This window comes from Conger conger, chromosome 15, assembly GCF_963514075.1.
Source record: "Conger conger chromosome 15, fConCon1.1, whole genome shotgun sequence".
NCBI classification, from domain to species: Eukaryota; Metazoa; Chordata; class Actinopteri; order Anguilliformes; family Congridae; genus Conger; species Conger conger.
Window position 1 is genome coordinate 41,121,902 of NC_083774.1, and position 13,796 is coordinate 41,135,697.

General features: G+C 42.4%; 1 protein-coding gene across 1 annotated transcript in view; it reads right to left on the bottom strand.

The window, feature by feature from the left end:
* si:ch211-71n6.4 (para-nitrobenzyl esterase) overlaps positions 1-13,796 on the bottom strand; it is a 31,976-nt gene that overhangs the window by 9,631 nt on the left and 8,549 nt on the right. The window contains exons 3-7 of the mRNA XM_061222297.1: positions 12,253-12,360; positions 10,600-10,796; positions 8,323-8,522; positions 1,927-1,985; positions 1,455-1,622 (exon numbers count right to left, since the gene is read on the bottom strand). Coding sequence (XP_061078281.1) covers positions 1,455-1,622; positions 1,927-1,985; positions 8,323-8,522; positions 10,600-10,796; positions 12,253-12,360 — 732 coding nt within the window. The remainder of the gene's footprint in view (positions 1-1,454; positions 1,623-1,926; positions 1,986-8,322; positions 8,523-10,599; positions 10,797-12,252; positions 12,361-13,796) is intronic.

Genomic DNA, 13,796 nt, shown 5'->3' on the forward strand with positions numbered 1-13,796 from the left:
TCAGTTAAGGTCAGTGTTCATGACTCCACCATAAGAAAGAGACTGGGCAAAAATGGCCTGCATGGCAGAGTTCCAAGATGAAAACCACTGCTGAGCAAAAAGAACATTAAGGCTCGTCTCAATTTTGCCAGAAAACATCTTGATGATCCCCAAGACTTTTGGGAAAATACTCTGTGGTCTGACGAGACAAAAGTTGAACTTTTTGGAAGGTGTGTGTCCCATTACATCTAGCGTAGAAGTAACACCGCATTTCAGAAAAAGAACATCATACCAACAGTAAAATATGGTGGTGGTAGTGTGATGGTCTGGGGCTGTTTTGCTGTTTCAGGACCTGGAAGACTTGCTGTGATAAATGGAACCATGAATTCTGCTGTCTACCAAAAAATCCTGAAGGAGAATGTCCGGCCATCTGTTCGTGACCTCAAGCTGAAACAAACTTGGGTTCTGCAGCAGGACAATGATCCAAAACACACCAGCAAGTCCACCTAAATGAAGACTTTGGAGTGGCCTAGTGAAAGTCCTGACCTGAATCCTACTGAGATGCTGTGGCATGACCTTAAAAAGGCGGTTCATGCTCGAAAACCCTCCAATGTGGCTGAATTACAACAATTCTGCAAAGATGACTGGGCCAAAATTCCTCCACAGCGCTGTAAGAGACTCATTGCAAGTTATCGCAAACGCTTGATTGCAGTTGTTGCTGCTAAGGGTGGCCCAACCAGTTATTAGGTTAGGGGGCAATGACTTTTTCACACAGGGCCATGTAGGTTTGGATTTTTTTTCTCCCTTAATAATAAAAACCTTCATTTAAAAACTGCATTTTGTGTTTACTTGTGTTGTCTTTGACTAATATTTACATTTGTTTTATCTGAAACATTGAAGTCTGACAAACATGCAAAAAAATAAGCAATCAGGAAGGGGGCAAACACTTTTTCACACCACTGTATCTCACTTACTGAATACAGGAGATCAACTGAAAACGTGAAGGTCTGCAGAGGCACGTCCAAAGAAGACATCCATGAAGTACTTTTGCCAGCTGAAAATGGGGGACTTAACACAAAAACAAAGCTAAGAGTGTGTCATATTCATCTACTGATCTGAAATCCAAATGCCTTCAGTATATAGTAGAAATAACAAATTTCAATTCAAGCCTCATGAACTGGCCAGCAATGTTTTCATTTACATAACACTTTCATTTTATTACTATTAGTCAAAATGACTAATTACCAATTACTACTAAAGTATTTCAAGTATTTTTAAGGAATTTTAAAAATAAATACAAGTATTGGGGTTTTCAGAGTTACTCTCCAGAACTGATTTGTATATTATGCAACCTCAATTTTGGGAAGACCTGGCCTAGACAGGCTTAGGCTTTGATCAGCGACGACTCCCCAAGTCTTTTTCAAATGTAACAAATTCTACAGTAGTTGGAAGGAGAGGGTATCAGTAGCTAGTACTTGCAGCTCTGCTGGCCAGGTCGTTGTTGGGACAGGTCACTCTCAGGTCTGAGACCATGGTGGTGTATTGCCTCTCTGGACAGCGGTCATTGGTGGGACACCAGTCAGAAGTGGGGTACAGCTCCAAGGCCTCTTTCGGTAGACTGGCATCAAATGGACTCAATTTCTCTGCGAAACAGAGTGGAAGGTCATGCTTATGTCAGGGGTCTACAACTCCAGTCCTGAAGGGCCGCAGTGTCTGCAGGTTTAACTCCAATTTGTGCTTTCCTTTCAGCCTGCAGCCAGTGTAATCCTTGGAAATGAGCTGCGTTGTATCTTTAGCCCACAGATGACTAATTAATTAATTACACATCACTAATGACTATTTACGAATGAAACGCATAAGCACTCTAACCAGCAGACATTGTGAGCCTTTAGGAAGTTTGAGACCCATGATTTAATTCTCTGGATGCAAGCACAGTGATGCATTTACCTGTCACAAACCAGCGATAGTCATCCCAAATCCATGTTGAGATGTTTTCATAAGTTGGGCTGGAAGAGAGGACAGATTGTTTGCTGGCTTGTTCAGATTTGAAACTCAGCACTGTTTGGGTCAGAAAGTATACAATATTATTATGATTATTACCATCATTATGCTCTGCAGGTGCAGAAGATCTTGAATGTCATTCATTTTGAGGTGGACTACAGAACTCAAGGTGGAACTTACATACTTGGTAGTGTAGAATAACCTTTCATGCCATGCTGTGTGACTCCTGTTCTACAGGTTTTGCTAATTCAGAATACCACTTCCCTGGTAGACTCATCCCCCTTTTACTCCTATATCTTTCTGAGAGACTTCCAGTTCTGGGAGTATTTCCATTGTAGGGGTCCTCGCACGGGCTCCAAAATATGTAAGGGTCCTCGCACGGGGCTCCAAATTATGTAGGGTCCTCGCACGGGCCGCCAAATAACGTAGGGATTTTACTCTCTACGAAACCGGGGCGCCAGTTAATGTTATGTAGCAGTATAACTGCTAAAAAAAGTAATCAGTCTCATAAAATTACTGTTATCAGAAATATCTAACCACAAATTTAGTATTTTAATTAATAATGAAAATAACCAATATTAAAGATTAAACATACCGATAACCTGAAGGTTCGAAGTTCTTCGAAAGACTGCTTTAACCCAGCTCTCATGTCTATGTGATTCCAAAACGGACACCGGGGTTTAATAAAATATATTTATTAAACAATGTACAAACACAGAACAGATAAACTAACGGGAATTAGTAGGGGAAGTTAGGGTGTGTGTGTGTGCGTGTGTGTGGGTTTGAACAAGGGAAAGGTAAAAGTGGGAGTAGCTAGCTTGGGTAAGCTAGAGTTCTGGGTGTAGTAATGAGTTAGAGTTAGCTGTGAGAAGAGACTACTCGCGTAGTTTTACTCTATATATGCGCAAAAGACGGCGAATCAATTCACGTACATATATATGTAGCTAACCAAACACATTACAACGGTAGGATGGTAAATATTGGAACACAGATTCACAAAAACAGTTAGACTAAACGAAACACTGGCTATGCCTGAATGTTTGTTGTCTTACTGAGTCCATACGCATTGCTGGATCCAAAAGACGTGCTGTCCTTGTAGAAGCGGCGATGGTAATGTGAATGTACTGGAGAGGTGTGCAGGCTGGGGCGTCTTAGCCGCGCGTTGTCGTCTGGTCCACTCAGTTGCTGGAAGGATGTTCGCTTGTCCTTTTTCCGGGTGGAAAAGTTTGTTGCTGTTGTTCGTTGGTGAGCTTTGCAGGAGTAAACTGATGTAGCGTTCCGCGTACACCAGTTTACACTCGCTATAGGCCACAAAGTTACCGCGAGGTAACTGGGTGTGTCCGTAGGCCTGGTAGTGCGCTGTGCAGCATTCAGCCTCTGTCCGAGTCTCGGAGCAAATGAGCTGAAGTGAATGGCCAAAAAGGGAGCGTCGAAGAGAAGAAGCAGAAGAAGCAGAAGAAACAGAAAGATCCCAAGAACGTGTCTTGCTCTTATACGGGACCGTTTATTGCTCCCGCCATTACGGGATTGGCTGAACCAAGTTAGACGTCATTCGTGGTGGACGTCGCGGAATTTTCCTGTGGGAATGTGGAAGTTGTAGTCCCTACACCATCATCATGCTACAGATGTGGTTTGCTTCCATATACGTACATAAAATAGACCAACAGCATTAATTCAAAGTGTGTTCATTGGTATACACAACCCAGAGAAAGGGAAGTAATTAAAGTTTCACAACAGTAGGTTTAGAGAGCTGTAGGAAACTCACCGGAGTGCTTCATTTAAGCGTTATGGAACACAAACCCGTGGTATATCGTGGATATTGGCACAGCTAGCGGTGTGGTTACGCACAAGAATGTTAGCTCACAATAATGTATCCCCACTCCACTATTGAAGCAACAGTACGAATAATGTATCCCCACTGCACTAACCTTAGCTAAGCAACACTATTGCAATAATGTATCCCACTACATTAAAGTTAGCGAGCTAGGTAGTTTACATTACACCAGATGACACTGACACACACAGGTCATTTGTTTTTGTTGTAGACATTTATCTGGACATTGCCAGATAATGTGCAGTTATTGAAATAATTCCTAGTGCCATCATTTGCTTCCCCGGGGTTTGGTGGTCTTGCTAGTATTTAGATCCAAGGATGTTGCGTAAGTTGTATTTTTTTGTTCTATTCCTTTCCAAATCAAGGGACACTTTAAATTCACTCATTTTATTTTACTTCGGTAGGCTACTAGTGGCGAGATGATAACGTTAAGTTATGTTCATTTCGATTGCAAAGTAGATGACAGTGATCTACAAATGCAAAGTAATTGTAGCAATTTCAAATGCAGTTCTCCCCCATAGAAGTGATGTGCCCTTGTCTGTGATCATTTTCTCCATGTTGGATTGAAAGCACATGCTATAGAGATAACGTATAAATATAGCTAAAATGCAAATCCATGAATGTTCATCTGTCTTTGGATGGGGTACAGTGGGTTCCAGAATTATTGGACTTGGAGAAAAAAGGTTGCGTATAATAAACAACATGGTTAATTATCTATATTTTCTGTTCAAACATAAAGGAAGACTATATACTTTTATTTCAATACATTTACCCACATGTTTTTTATTTAGTAACCTAATTTCTTCTGAAAACCACAAATGTTAAAATTATTGGCACCCATAACAATTATTGTAAATAAAATCAAACAAAGTGAAGTTTGCAATACAATTTTACCTTAATTTAGTTCAGGCCTAAGTACCCCAAATTTAAGACTGCAGATACTTGGAAAGGTGGTACACAGACCACCCTTATTGAGCACAATAAATAAAATCAAGAATCTTGAGTTTACCCAACCTCATTGGCATTATGACTGGAAGGGAGAGATGAGATCCAAATGTAACATTTTAATTTTTAGACTTGATTACTACGGGAATCCTGTTCTGAGATGTACTCTCTGAACAGTCCTCTGCTGGTTCCACTGCATGTCACATCGGCCATTATGTGAATGTCTCAGGAGCTGGCTAGATATCTGCAGTCATTTCAGAGGTCGCAGGAATAGTTACTTTTGGGTGTGGCTGATTGCAACTCAGGGACCCAAGAAGACCAACATTAGCTATGACTGTTCTCAACATGAATTAACTACCACGGGGAGGTGATTGATTTACTGTCAGAGGTCTACGGGCCGGGGGGGATCCCCTGAAGCAGCAGAAAGGTACCGGGTGGCCAGAAGGGCTGCGGCTCCGGCAGTCACTGAAGCAAAAACCCGGGTATGGGAGGAGTTCAGGGAGGCTATGGAGAAGGACTTTCGGTTGGCCTCGAGGAAGTTCTGGCAAATCATCCGACGACTCAAAAAGGGAAAGCAGGGCTTGTCTCAGGCTGTTTTCAGCAGGGGAGGAGAACTGCTGACCCAGACTGGGGATGTTGTCGGGCTGTGGAAAGAGCACTTTGAGGAGCTCCTGAACCCAAACAAGTCCTCTGTGGAAGAGGCAGAGCCTGAAGACTTGGGGCAATCTGGTCCTATATCCCTGGTGGAAGTAGCTGAGGTAGTCAAAAAGCTCCTCAGCGGCAAGTCGCCGGGTGTGGATGAGATTCACCCTGAGATGCTGAAGGCTCTGGACATTGTTGGGCTGTCTTGGCTGACATGCTTCTTCAGTGTCACGTGGAGGTCGGGGACAGTACCTGCAGAGTGGCAGACCGAGGTGGTGGTCCCCATTTTCAAGAAGGGGGACCGGAGGGTGTGCTCCAATTATCGGGGTATCACACTCCTCAGCCTCCCCGGGAAAGCTTACTCTGGGGTGCTGGAAAGGAGGCTCCGACCGACGGTCGAACCTCGGATTCAGGAGGAGCAATGTGGCTTCCGTCCTGGTCGTGGAGCAGTGGACCAGCTCTTTACCTTGGCGGGGTTGCTGGCAGGGTCATGGGAGTTTGCCCATCCAGTCCACATGTGCTTTGTGGACTTGGAGAAGGCTTTCGACCGTGTCCCCCGGGGAACCCTGTGGGGTGTACTGCGGGAGTATGGGGTACCGGGGCCGTTGATACGAGCCATCCAGTCCCTGTATAACCAAAGTGAGAGCTGGGTCTGCATCCTCGGCACAAAGTCAAGCACGTTTCCAGTGGGTGTTGGACTCCGCCAAGGTTGCCACTTGTCACCGGTCCTGTTTGTGATATTCATGGACAGGATCTCAAGGCGCAGCCGAGGTAAGGAGAGTGTCCAGTTTGGTGACCTCAGAATTGCGTCTGCTTTTTGTGGATGACGTGGTTCTGCTGGCTTCATCGGGCCGTGACCCTCAGCATGCACTGGAGCGGTTTGCAGCCGAGTGTGAAGCGGCCGGGATGAGAGTCAGCACCTCCAAGTCCGTGGAAAACAGTGGATTGCTCCCTCCGGGTTGGGAACGAGTCATTGCCCCAAGTGAAGGAGTTCAAGTATCTCAGCAGTAATGTGGGCGTTGCACCGGACAGTTGTGGTGAAGAGGGAGCTGAGCCGGAAGGCGATTTACCGGTCAATCTACGTCCCAACCCTCACCTATGGTCACAAGCTTTGGGTATACAAGCGGCCGAAATGAGCTTCCTCCATAGGGTAGCTGGGCTCAGCCTTAGAGATTGGACATCCGGAGGGAACTCGGAGTAGAGCCGCTGCTCCTTTGCGTTGAAAGGAGCCAATTGAGGTGGTTCGGGCATTTGATCAGGATGCCTCCCGGACGCCTCCCTTTGGAGGTTCTCCGGGCTCGTCCAACTAGGCTCGTCCAGAACCCACTGGAGAGATTATATGTCTCTCCTGGCCTGGGAACGCCTCGAGATCCCCCAGGAGGAGCTGGAATGCGTTGCTGGGGAGAGGGACGCCTGACATACCCGGCTTAGCTTACTGCCACCGCGACCCGACTCCGGATAAGCGGGTGATAATGGATAGATGGATGGATGGTCTACGGGTGCAATACGCTGTGATACATTAAGCGTAAATTTACATCCTAGGCCAACTCGAGGAGGTAACCATTCCCTGTGTAACATTGAGTGTCAGTAAGGGAAACCACACAAATCTAGTATAACAATAACAAACAGACACCTCGTACATAGAAATTACGTGCACGGGAGTCTGACTGCATCCTCCCCGACTGCCTGGTTTGGTCTCCTTGAATCCAAAATCAGGCCTTTGATCTTGACCATTAAAATGGGTCCGCAATGAACTATCTGGTGTTCATAACCATTTGGAATTTGGAGCCAGGCCTCCCCAGGCAGCGATATTTGATCAGGGGGGTTGAGGCAAATGGCTTTCACTGAGACAGATTTCCACACAGTTTTCCCTAGGTTCCTGGATGGTTATAATATCTTAGGTATACTGTTGTGGAAATTAGACCATTGCACTAGTCGCACTGAAACAATCAGAATAATACCAAACATTACCATGTTCTGATCTGGGATTGTCATGAAACATCTTTATGTCATATACACTATTTAAGCGCTCCAACCCTGAAAGGAAGATGAGGCTGTTTTAGGAACCATGCATGAGTTTTTTTCCCCCCACAGGCTCCTGCCTGTATGGGTGCCGAGAAGGTGGGGGCTAACGAGGCATGCTCCTGGGGGGAGAGTTAAATTACTTTACAGCCACATATTGCCACCGTATCAGAGGAGGTCAGCAACCTGACCAGTGCACTGAGTGATGACACCCGATTTAATCATTACCGCCTTACACAAGGAACACCTGTGCCCCTACAGTAAACTGAAAAATCTAAGAGCACACTCTAAAATACATTGTTGAAGGACTGTTTTATCACATTAATTACAGTTTCTCATGTTCTCTCATTATCACCAGGCTTATTTTTAGGTTTCTTCTTTAATACAAACAATACAAATGGCTTTGTTCCTGTAATTTGGTCTGCATGCCCTATCGCTAGACAACAAATCCCTTTAGCAGAATTAGTTTTGGTAGCACTAAAAGATCCTCTGAACATAAATCTCTGCTATTAAGCCTTGTACACAATTCACGAATGCTAGCTACTTTGGCTGAGAACAATACATTCAAAACACCTGTCATTTGTTAACTTAATTTTGAAACTGAACACACAAACAGAGATGTTTCTCTAAAATGCTGAAAGATATTTATGAATGGAAATTATCATTATCTGTACGTTTTTCACATTAGTATCAATTGCTCTGAAATCCAAATGGCTTAAATCTATAGCAAAAATAACCAATGTCAAATTTACCCATTAGTACCTTAGCTAGTATAAACAGCCATTTTATCATTGAAAAAGTTTACAATGATATCACTTCTTAGCCAACAACTAATGCACCGGTTATGCCACCCCTGAAGTGTCATACTTTCAACACCCCATGTATAATTGTGGGGTTACCTGAAGTCGGCTTCCTGTTCCGTTGTACCAACTACAAAGGGAACATCACTGTAGCCAGATCCTGATTCCCAGGTGTTGAATGGTGTGTCCAGCAGAACATGTCCGTCTACTACAGCCACCGGCCCAACAAACCCGCCCTTTGTTGGCAAGTCTGTTAAATCCCCTCCTGCCCAACTAGGGTATTCCTTCCATGGAATTGCCTATATCCGGACAGGGAGTAATGGATTTTGAAAAGGCAACATATGGAACAGATGGCTTCTTTGACAATTCATTGGACAGTGACACATGTTTTGTTATTTTGGTTCTTCACTTGAGTTTGAAAGGATACAATGACAGTGAGACTGAAGTGCTGACTATCAGCTTTGAGGATATTCATATTGGATGAACCATTTAGAAATGGCAGCACCTTTTAAAAGGTCCCCTGATTTTTAGGTACTACAATTAGTGCTATTCTAGACTTTGCAACTGCCTTTGGATATTGTTGTTGGGGTGTGACAACATGAGGAACACAGCAGGGTCAATGCAAATAATCAATCAGGATTAACAAGAAAAAAAAAGAACTGGTGAACTCAATTATGTCAAAAGACCCAGTAGACTCAGGAAGTCTAGAGACAATGCCCAAAACATACTGCTAGAGCAACAAAGGGTCTATTGATGGCCAAGAAGTAGAAAATCCTTGATTGGTCGAGTCAATCACAGGATCTGAATCCAGTATCCAATACATGCTGAAGAGGAGACTGAAGGTAAAACGTCCCCCAAACGAACAGGAACTGAATATGGCTGTAATACAGACCTGGCAGAGCATCACCAAGGAAGATACCCAGCCTCTGGTGATGTCTAATGACTTCTAGCAGTTAGTCATTGCATGCAAAGGATACAAAGTGCTAGAGCACAGAACCAAAATAACAAAAAAGTAGTCCAAACACAACTTATTCTGCTGCCATTTACAAAACTGACAATGAGCTCTTTTTAAACACAAGAGACTGTAAACACAACCCATTCTGCAGCAAATGAAACATTGTAAACAGAAAATAGGCCTATATCATGAAAATTCCTCAACTTAGTCAAGCGAAATCCAAGACAGCCGGGTCAACAAATCGTAAACATGACAATCACGGATCGCTCTGCCAACCCTGGAACTAAGCTCGAAGCGATCTGTGTGTTCACATAAAAGGGGCGGGGTTTGTTCCAATGGGCCACTCGCACTGAGTCACAAAGAGAGTGCCAGCATTTACTGTAAGCCTATACATATAGCGGCCTTTTTTTGTAGGTTTGTGAATTCATAAGAGCATCTTAAAAGGGGGATTGAGGATTGACATTTTGTGTTTTTGAGTGAGATTTTCAAAATAAATCCTCACTAAAGATGCCAATGACAGTATTTTATAAGACCGACTGATGTATTTTATTATTCAAGATAAGCTAGTAAGGTTGCCTTCAAGAACCTTCAAAACTGATTATTTTCTGTGAAGACAATCTGTGCACGTCAATGCGTATGAAATACTAATCCGGTCATGTTGAACAATAGTACGCAATTTCATTTAGTTTTCATTGAACAATTGCAGAGGAAGAACTACAATTGATTTTCATTTATGTCAGCATTGTACTGTGAAAGATTTTAATGCTTTTTACTTATATCTTAATTATGACAGAGTTGTGACATGTTGCCTAGTGTATGGAAAAAGAAAAGTCAAATGGACATAACATTTAAATGTTCTAATTGTCAGATAAAATGCGTAGGTCTGAAAATGAAAAGGCAAAATTTGAAATGTCCTGAATTTTTTCAAATCACATTAAAACGAAATGCAAATTGGAATTTTTATTATTATGGGATCATTCATGCTTCGATAAATGAGAACCTCTGATAATGCAACACCTGCCATTATTCCAGTGAGCTGATTTGTCAGGAGATGGTTTCTTTATATGAAATTGAGCATAGCCAGAACAAAAACTGTTCAAAAGCCACTTAGCTCTACAGTTAGCTGGCAACCCTACTTAGTCTACTTCGTGATATAGGGCCGTTTTGGTACACTGCAAACAGAAAGTCGGGCCAGGTTTGGTTAGCACTAACATTTCATCAGCTGATTTTGAAACAGTTGGTAGCTGGTTGACCAGTTCATAATCAACATGGTTTGACCAGCTGAAGCTAGGTTTTGAAACAGCTGGTAGCTGGTAATGTCATAGCTAGATTTTACACCAGGGTACATTTCCTTTACATGAAGGTTGATTGGTAATTTGATGAGGGATGAGAATACAAACTCAGAAATGTGAATTTCATACCTGAAGGATTTGAGTCTTGGAGAGTTTATGCAGACATGCAAGGTCCTGGCAGCCAGACATATTGAGGAAGATCAGGTTGTCTTTCTCAGCGCTCTCCAGGGAGCCACTGTAGATGTACGAGCCACTCATATCAATGGCCCTGTGGAAGAGGCCCTTAGCCAGCGGTGACGTCATCAGGGTCCACACAGAGGTTCCCCCTGGACAGGTAGGAAACTGAAAGATGAGCTGAAAGACATCTTCATATGCATCTTAAAGGGACAGTTCATGTTCTGGGCTTTTGTTATTTTTTAGATTAGCCAAGAAATTATTTTGTGCAACACCGTGTTTAATTATTACATGTGAATGATTTAATTATTTATGGAGGTTTCTGATAGCCTGTAGGCTTGCAATAGCTGGTATTGGGGTGTTCACCGGTTTTGTGGTCGAATGTGAGAAAAGACACTTACACTTACACCAAAGCAGCTTGTGCAGTGACTACTTTAAGAGAACAGACAGCAAAAATGTGAGCAGTAACCAAAACAAGCCACACTTTCCAATTGAAAAACGTAAGTATTGATATGTCAAATTCAGGCAAACAATCCAGACACTATTGCTAAAGAATACAGTGGAAAACCAAGAGTGGTCAAAGGCAAAGACAGGGATCACTTAAATACATCTCATTTGAAAAAGGGACATAAAAATAAAAATAATGTGTTTTCATTCAAGTTGGTCAGATTACTGTCATTAAATTAAGGTTCATGAACGTTCTGTGCGGCCGTGATGATGAAAAAGGCAACTGATGATTCCACCAGGATTCAAATTCTTTCAGCTTGAATTGTATTCAATATTGGTGTTTTTTTGCATCACTTTCAAAACTACATACATTTCAGAGATAAGAAGGGCCTCCATTCCCTGTCTGTTCCCATGCCAGAGGTTCTCTTGTATAGTATTTTCCATGTGGATTGGTTGACAAAGTGGTTTATTTTGTTTGTCAAAAGCTACCAGTGTGATTCAGTGCGTTAGACAGCCATTTCTCTTTCTACAGCTACTCTCATAAACCTGTTCCATGTACTTACAGTTTTGCTCTGGATATGTATCTCATAAGCAGTACTGTGAAAGTTGCTCTGGATATGTATCTCATAAGCAGTACTGTGAAAGTTGCTCTGGATATGTATCTCATAAGCAGTACTGTGAAAGTTGCTCTGGATATGTATCTCATAAGCAGTACTGTGAAAGCTGCTCTGGATATGTGTCTCATAAGCAGTACTGTGAAAGTTGCTCTGGATATGTATCTCATAAGCAGTACTGTGAAAGTTACTCTGGATATGTGTCTCATAAGCAGTACTGTGAAAGTTGCTCTGGATATGTATCTCATAAGCAGTACTGTGAAAGTTACTCTGGATATGTGTCTCATAAGCAGTACTGTGAAAGTTGCTCTGGATATGTGTCTCATAAGCAGTACTGTGAAAGTTGCTCTGGATATGTGTCTCATAAGCAGTACTGTGAAAGTTACTCTGGATATGTGTCCGATAAGCAGGTACACTGTTCAAGCTGCTCTGGATATGCGTCTGATAAACAGGTACACTGTTAAAGCTGCTCTGGATATGCGTCTGATAAGCGGATACACTGTTAAATGATAACTGCGCAGGGGGGTGGGGTTTCATCTGAGCACACCTGAGCTTTGCCCAAATATAGTGACTCTTCCAGGGTCTCCTCCAAATACATGGATGTTTCTCTGAACCCAACGAAGTGCGGATATCTGGTCCATGAAGCCATAATTCCCTGGAACATAACAAAACAGGAAAAGGAAATGCATAAAAAAGTAAATACATAATCATTATCTTGTTCCGTTTAACAAGTTTCAATATTTCACAAGTTTCAATAAGTCAGACCAATCAAAATCAGAAGAATACCTGCTCAACCATCGCATAGTGGGCCTCTCTCATTAAATTGCCGCATTTTGATTCAGTCTACGTGGCCCAAGTCGTGAGAGCCAATTTCACATAAATCGATGTTTATGGAAAAATATTTTTTATATTATTGCATCTTCATTTTGTAGAGCTATATCTGTGCCTTCATAATCTGCAGGTCTTAGTGCCGATTTAAATGCCGAAAAGTGTCTGTGCTTTTAAACGCAAGATGTAGAGTTGTGCATTATTTGTACGCTGTCTGGCTTCACCAGTCGCAATTAACTGTTCGTGGCTACATGGTAATTATTTGTTTTGATGGTCTGTATGTCTTAAAGTCAAGATTAAATGTTCAGAATAGTAGTTTTAAAGGGTTTATACATAAGATGACAAGTGATAGTCCCAGGTCACAGTTAAAGCAGGTCACAATTAGATTTGGTGTAGTAAGGTTAAATAAATTCAGACAAAACACTGGCTGTCATCTGTATGGGCATTCCGTGAATTCCGTGGGTGCTGATCATAAATTTGCTCAAACATTGTGTAAATGTTCCTTATATACTCAATAGAGAATTTTGGAGCGTCATACCTTTGCCAATAAAACAGGCAAAAGCCTGAAAACGTGTACTCTGACTTCTAGATATACTAGGGGTGATCTGAATGAGACAAGTACCCGTTACACTGAATTCGATTTTTCCAAACACGAGTGCTGTACGATCTATTGGATTATTATCCGTGATGATCGGAGAATTGGCATATTGTATTTTATTTCATTATTTTCATTGGCTGCAGTAGCTGTACACCATTAAGGATGTGTCCCATGACTGTCATTAAATAGCTGACTTTACCATTTGAAATTATATAGCGCCATGGTGTTGATCCGAATGAGGGCAGGGTTCCACATTACGCTAAGTGGACATCAAGCTATTTAAAGTTTTGTCTTGCTCCATTTATCAAACATATTAATGCTAGCTACTGGAAACGCCATGAGATTTAGCCATAGAATGTTAGCCGTGATAGCTAATGAAGCACAAAATGTCCGTTGCAAGTTAGACAATACAGTTTATGCACAGGAGCCGGAGATGTGTTACATTACAGTACTGTATATATTTTACTGTACTGTAATGAATATTTTACTTCAAAAAATCCAGTGAGCAGCAGTTCTGCAGACAGATACGCGTTGTTAATGAGAGACGTCAGAGGAGAATGGCCAGACTGGTCAAAGCTGACAGTAATGGAAATAACCGCTTAGTGGCATGCAGAAGAGCATCTCTGAACACACAACGCATCATAAGTGGATAGGCTACAGCAGTA